Genomic DNA, 7,079 nt, shown 5'->3' with positions numbered 1-7,079 from the left:
AAGTAGCACTAACAAAAGATAGTACAATTTTCGTATGAATCAGTCGTTGTACTTGTTCCTAGTTAAAGAATTGACAACCATTTCACGAACGTGCCGTTGGTAATTCACTCTACGCTCGATCAAAACAAACGGGATGAGAGGGATCGTGTGTTTATGATTAGATCTTCCTTATTTTGTCTCTGTATATACTGTACATATATGCGTATCTTTAATATATCATATATATAGATTTAATGTATACATATTTCATATAATTATATACTTTAACTTTACGTTCCTGACTACTTTTACCACTCATTTAACTTCACTCTCCTTCGAAAAGTCCGCCAAAAGGTAAACAAACTAAAAATCAGCAGAGAATCCATATTTTCCTAAAAGGGTTTGTAATCCAAGTCTAGGACAATCATGCCCAATATATCCAATATAGATATTACTTTCCAAACATAGTATGCTCATATGAAGTATTGGTAAGAAAAAGTACAGTAAAAATATAATTCTTATCACCCGTGTAACTATCGTGACAAGCCTACCCCCTTGTCACGGAGTTTCCACGATTGTTCTAATACTTTTCACGCTTTTGCCACGACTTTGCCACGCTTTTGACACGAACCCGCGCTTCTAGTTTAGGGACTTAGAATACGGCTGGAGTTTCCACGATTGTTCTAATACTTTCCACGACTTTGCCACGCTTTTGCTATACTTTTGCCACGCTATTGACACGAACCCCCGCTTCTAGAATACCAAACGCGGCATGCTCATGTCATGTACACGACGCGCTTAGGGACTTAGAATACGGCTGCCTTTTTTTTGGATCAATTATTTATATATATATATATATATTTTGCATTAGTATTCGAGTGATATCTAAAACTCATTAACATTTCAACTAGGCACATTTTATAGGATAGAGACGTTACATATGATTTTGATTAATTTATTTCGAAAAAGTCTGAATCTAGCATATCATCAAATGCAATTTTGCAGTAAGACGATATTTCAATTTGTATTTTTCGATATATTCAAGTTTGAATTGTTTATTTTCACTTTCGGGAACTGTTATCTCAACTTTATTTTGTTTAGTTTCACTCAGATTGGTGTAAACACAATGCATGTGTTGATTCAAAGGAGAATCCAACATACGAGTTTACGTCACTAAGTGTCGTTTTTTTGTGAGTAGGGTTGAAGGGCGACAGGAAAGTTGGAGTTACTCTTCGTCGACCTTGATGACGGGGGCACCGACGAGGCCAGGGTAGTTAGCGTATGGAAGACCATAGGGAAGGCCGTGGGCGTAGGGAAGACCATGGGCGTATGGAAGACCGTAGGCGTAGGGAAGACCGTGGGCGTAGGGAAGACCGTGGGCGTAGGGAAGGGCGGCGTGGGACACAGCAGTGTAGGTGACGGGCTTGACGTTGACGACGGGCTGCACGTACTTGACGGCGGGGACGGAGATCTCGTGTTCCTTTGTGGTGAGCTCGATCTTAGTGGTGTCGGCGGGGGTGTTGGCGTCGACTGGCTCGAACTGCTTGGTCTCTACGGTCTGCTTGGTGACTGTGGGGACGGCATGCAGGTACGGGAGGGGGATCTCGACATCACGGCGACGACGACGTGCTTGTTCTACAGCTGGTTCTTGGTCAGCCTCTTGGTAGATGTAGGGGAACTCTGTGGCCTTGAGAGTAGAGTCGGCATTGAGGATGTAGGGATAGGCAGCGTGATGGAAGGCATAGGGGGAAGCCACGAAGGGATGTCCAAAGGGATGGATGTAAGGGGAGGCCAAGGATACAGTCTTGAGGTCAGTCTTCAGTTCAGGGGTAGTGATCAGCTTCGCTTGAGGCAGCACCCAGGGAGCCGTGTACGGCAACACCAGCTGTGCTGAGCAACAGGATACAGCGACCAGAATCACCTGTCGGAAAAAAATATTGTGAATGCAATGACTGTTATGCTGAAATATCTTTTAAGGAAAAACGTGCATATTAATTAATATGTTTGCCATCAATACACAGTTCGATTCAAATATCTGCTAACACAAACAATTGTCTTAAAGAACTACCTTATATTGCGTATGGGTTAGCATTTTGAAAAGTTTAACAATGAAAAGAATATGATATTCCATATACTGTAACAATGGATATTAAGTTCTTTTCTTCGAAAATTAACTGCAGAAGTAGTATTAATTCTTTCCTTTTCACTGATCTTAACCACATTTCACACTCGTTTAAAACACTTTGTGACTAGAATCACTCCGTTCCTCTCTTACCAGAGCCTTCATGTTTGTAGCGACTGTATGTGTCCTTCTCCTGAGCATTGTAATGCGTCTGCTATATATACTTGGTGGACGATGACGTCATGAGAGACCCCGCCCTATGTTATCCTCCAGGGCATTTTCTCGCGTTTCAGAAGTGATATAGTACGTGCAAGTTTTCCTATGCATTATTTTCTAGGGGACTTCATATGCTTTGGTATTAATCTGACGATTTGCTTTTGCTTTAGCGATTTATCTGTTCTATTATGAAAGAGTATTGAGGTGTTAGATTAGAAAACAAGTATGAGGAGCAACAAATATTACTTTTAGGCCAACTTCCCAAAAAACAGCAATTTACGCTAAATAAGAGCACTTTTTGCAAGGCAGACAATAACAATGAGGATGAAATAATTACTTTACATTCGTAAGTTTGATAAATCATCATGGAAGTATAATCGATTCAGTTTCGTTTCAAAGATTCATTGCACTAAATGAAATGTTTCGGTTGTGTTTCGGAGATTCGAACTTCGGGTCGCGTTATACCTCTCGGTTTGTGTGTGATTTATAATAAAAAAATAAAATATTGCGACATTCTCAGGGAAAGACCGGTCTAATTGTAGAAGAATTGAAATAAAACTATTTATCGTTTTTCACATAAACGCTTACAAACAGACAGGCACTTATCGAATATATTGTTTATATTTTTACTCAAATGGTTTTCCGCTATTTTTAAGGTTTTTAATGATTTTAACTGTAAGATGAACATCTTTGGACACGTAACTATTCTCACTGAGGACACGATCACACAGACGTTAACCCCCCCTCCCCACCTGGTAAAAAAATAAAAGATAACACGTAAATAACAGGTAGTAGCCACTGGCATTATTCATCCAAAGAGTCAATGCTAAGGTTATATTACTGTGTAGGATTATAGTATGAATATTGATAAACTATGTTATAAAAAAGAAATCATTTGGGCATCAATGTGTAGATAGGAAAACATGGCCTTAAAATGACAAAAAATCCCTTCTATAGCAAAAAGATATTGGATGAAATATAGCAAGCGTATTGATCTATCCACAAGATTATCGCCATATATATGAAGAAATTTATCAAATAAAGTGTATTAGAAAACTAAAACTGGTTCTGTTCCCTCCGTATATAGGTGTTAGGAAAGGAGTAAGAATGTGGGATGTCATGAGAAGCATTAGAGAAGGTATTTCCCGGTTTGTCTTTTAGGAAATTCATATTTCCCTAAAAGAATGACGTCAGACTTTTAATTGATGAGATAATCTTTTATTCTTATCAGGTATAAGCTTTTCGGTCGAAAATTAGCCGAATATATATGATAATATACATGTATGTGTGTCTATACATATATATGTTTATTTATATGCATATATATATACATATACATATATATATATATTTATATATATATATATATATATGTGTGTGTGCATGTATGTACATATACACATACAGTACCGGGAAAATTAATAGACAATTTTTGGGATTCTTCACTTTTTTATCTTTAACACCTCATATCTTCACAAATATATTACTTACATTGTCTATTTTTTTTGTAATAATGTAGAGAAATCTTTAATCTACATAAAATAATTGATTATATAATGATTATATTATTTTTAAATGATAAGAATCATGTTTTTGGATTGTTACTCGTCTCCACACAAAATTACCTCGTCCCTCAGCCTTGTGTTCTTAAACCATTTCCACACATATCCACGTTCCCGGAATTCCGGTTACTAATCATTGTTTATATTACCTAATGTGTGTGCCAATGTCCCAGTATCAATTGACCCATAATTAGTCATAGAAGTCATTAAGGATAACCTGTTGAAGCATCATGGGCAGAGGAAAAGACTTGAGTCAGGCTGATTTTTCAGCAATCGAAATTTATCTACAAGAAACATCCCTCGACTGTAAAGAAATCGCTCATAAAGTTGGTGTATCATTATCTAGTGTGTACAGAGTGAAAAGGAAGATTGAAAATATCGAAAATTACGAGCCAAAACGTGTTGGTAAATGTGGTAGGAAATCCTGTACCACCCCAAGACAGGAGAGAATTCTCGTTGATATGGTAAGAAAAGACCATTCAAAGTCGTCAAGACAACTAGCAGCTGGACTATGATGTACAATGTACACCCTCAGCTGTTAGAAAAAGGCTTAATAAGCTGGGTTACCATGCCTGTAGGCAAACTAGAGTGCCAAGACTAACCGAGGCCATGAGGAAGAAAAGGCTGGCTTGGGCCAAGGCACACAGCCACTGGACATCTGATGACTGGGAAAAGGTAAATATGCATTAAATTTTGCTGATTTCGTTGTTTTTCTACACCAATTAATTAAAATAACTATTTCTCTAAATATAATAGCGAATATCTCATGTTTGATGAAACCCACTTGAAGACTGGGGTTTGCAAAGCTGTAATTTAAGTTTGAGTGAAAAAAAGATCAATTAATTTGTTTTGTTTGCATCCAGGTATGTTTCTCTGATGAATCAATGATGGAAATACTGAGTGATTGGCGAAAAATCGTGAGGAGGACGTCAAAAGCTGACCATGACTTTCCCTTCCAAAGTCATGGTTTGGTCCATCATATCTGCACAAGGTACAGGTCGTTTAGAGATCGTGGATGGCGCTCTGAATCAAGACGGATACCTTAAGATAATAAATAAACGCCTGGTACCCCAATTTCGTGAATGGTTTCCTGACAATAACGGAATATTCATGCATGATGGGGCCCCATGTCACACAGTCAGAAGAGTTTCTAGTCATCTAAAAGATCTTAACATCAAAGTGCTTGATTGGCCTGGAAATAGCCCAGATATGAATCCTATTGAAGGTTTATGGAAAGACTTAAAAGATGAAGTCAGCAAAATTGAATGTACCAACAGAGTACAGCTCATCCAGCGGTTGATAGAGGTTTGGCACAGAAATCCAGATATCAGGAACAAAGCACAAGACTACATTAGAAGCATGCCAAGACGTGTTGAAGCAGTTATTAGAGCCAAAGGAGGTCCCACAAAATACTGAGATGATATATGTATAAAGGAAAAACAATAAAACATATTTACTGTCTAAAAATTTCCTTCTGTCAATAAAAATGTGAATAAATCAGTTGAATGGCCAGAATTGTCTATTAATTTTCCCAGTACTGTATATACATACTACAAGAGAGTAGTTAAGAATCGAGATTCTTGAAAAAGAAAATAGGGAGGAGAAGTAAGATAGTAGCAAGCTACATATAATTCAGAATTAGTGAGACTATAAAAGGGGCGTAACCCCTTGCTGGTTTTATATATACATTTATATGTATATATATACATATATATTGATATATATGTATATATATACAGATATTGATATACATACAGTATATATATATATATATATATATATATATATATATATATATATATATATATATATATATATATATATACGTACACAAACACACACGCACACAGAAACATACGAGCAGACGCACACAAATGTGTATTTTTGCGTGGGTGTATGTATACGGCTATGCTCAGTATATATATATATATATATATATATATATATATATATATATATATATATATATATATATATATATATATATGCTCAGTATATATATATATGCTCAGTATATATATATATATATATATATATATATATATATATATATATATATATATATATATATATATACTGAGCATAGCCGTATACATACACCCACGCAAAAATACACATTTGTGTGCGTCTGCTCGTATGTTTCTGTGTGCGTGTGTGTTTGTGTACGTATATATATATATATATATATATATATATATATATATATATATATATATATATATATATATATATATGCATATATATGCATATATATGCATATATTTGTACATTTGTATGAATATTTTTATACATTGTTTTGTGTATGAATATATATATAAAAGTGTGAATACAAACACACGTGAGCGAGTGTGTGTATATATACATATATATATATATATATATATATATATATATATATATATATATATATATATATATATATATATATATATATGTAAATATATGTATATATATGTATATGTATATATATTTATATATATGTACATATATATACAGTAGAATATATATGTTTATATGCATATATATATATACATATATACATACATATACATACATACATATATATATATATATATATATATACATATACATACATACATGCATATATATATACATATACATAGGTATGTGTCTTTGTGTAAATTTATCAGGAAGGTTATTGTCCCGCGTGTAAATTACTTTTTTCGGGTGAATTATATATATATATGTTTTGAATTAGTATTCGAGTGATATCTAAAACTCATTTAACATTTCTACTAGGCACATTTTATAGGATAGAGACATTTCATATGATTTTGATTACTTTATTTCGAAAAAGTCTGAATCTAGTATATCATCAAATGCAATTTTGCATTAAGATAATATTTCAATTTCGTATTTTTCGCTATATGCAATTTTGAATTGTTTATTTTCACTTTCGGGAACTGTTATCTCAACTTTATTTTGTTTAGTTTCACTCAGATTGGTGTAAACACAATGCATGTGTTGATTCAAACGCGAATCCAACATACGAGTTTACGTCACTAAGTGTCGTTTTTTTGTGAGTAGGGTTGAAGGGCGACAGGAAAGTTGGAGTTACTCTTCGTCGACCTTGATGACGGGGGCACCGACGAGGCCAGGGTAGTTAGCGTATGGAAGACCATAGGGAAGGCCGTGGGCGTATGGAAGACCGTAGGCGTATGGGAGACCGTGGGCGTAGG

General features: G+C 34.9%; 2 protein-coding genes across 2 annotated transcripts in view; both read right to left on the bottom strand.

Moving 5' to 3' along the window:
- Positions 1-920: 920 nt before the first annotated feature.
- LOC122263614 (uncharacterized) lies at positions 921-2,363 on the bottom strand. The gene is made up of 2 exons (XM_086539321.1): positions 2,255-2,363; positions 921-1,900 (listed from the first exon to the last, which is right to left on the bottom strand). Exons 1-2 carry the CDS (start codon positions 2,300-2,302, stop codon positions 1,205-1,207), a joined length of 744 nt encoding a protein of 247 aa, XP_086395447.1. The 5' UTR covers positions 2,303-2,363; the 3' UTR covers positions 921-1,204.
- Positions 2,364-6,669: 4,306 nt separating this feature from the next.
- LOC122263613 (uncharacterized) overlaps positions 6,670-7,079 on the bottom strand; it is a 1,297-nt gene continuing 887 nt past the window's right edge. Inside the window, exon 2 of the mRNA XM_086539320.1 lies at positions 6,670-7,079. This exon is cut by the window's right edge and continues 553 nt beyond it. Coding sequence (XP_086395446.1) covers positions 6,955-7,079 — 125 coding nt within the window. The 3' untranslated portion in view covers positions 6,670-6,954.

The sequence above is a fragment of the Penaeus japonicus genome, unplaced genomic scaffold (genome assembly GCF_977035675.1).
Source record: "Penaeus japonicus unplaced genomic scaffold, GWHDUDI00000001_assembly GWHDUDI00000008, whole genome shotgun sequence".
In the NCBI taxonomy this organism is placed as follows: domain Eukaryota; kingdom Metazoa; phylum Arthropoda; class Malacostraca; order Decapoda; family Penaeidae; genus Penaeus; species Penaeus japonicus.
Note: the sequence above shows the minus strand (reverse complement) of the source record. Positions and strands in the feature narration are given on the sequence as shown.

Bases quoted from the DNA above. Each gene is read 5' to 3' on its own strand.
- LOC122263614 (XM_086539321.1), bottom strand. From the start codon at position 2,302: ATGCTCAGGAGAAGGACACATACAGTCGCTACAAACATGAAGGCTCTG. The intron at 1,901-2,254 runs GTAAGAGAGGAA...TTTTTCCGACAG, and splicing joins CTACAAACATGAAGGCTCTG to GTGATTCTGGTCGCTGTATC.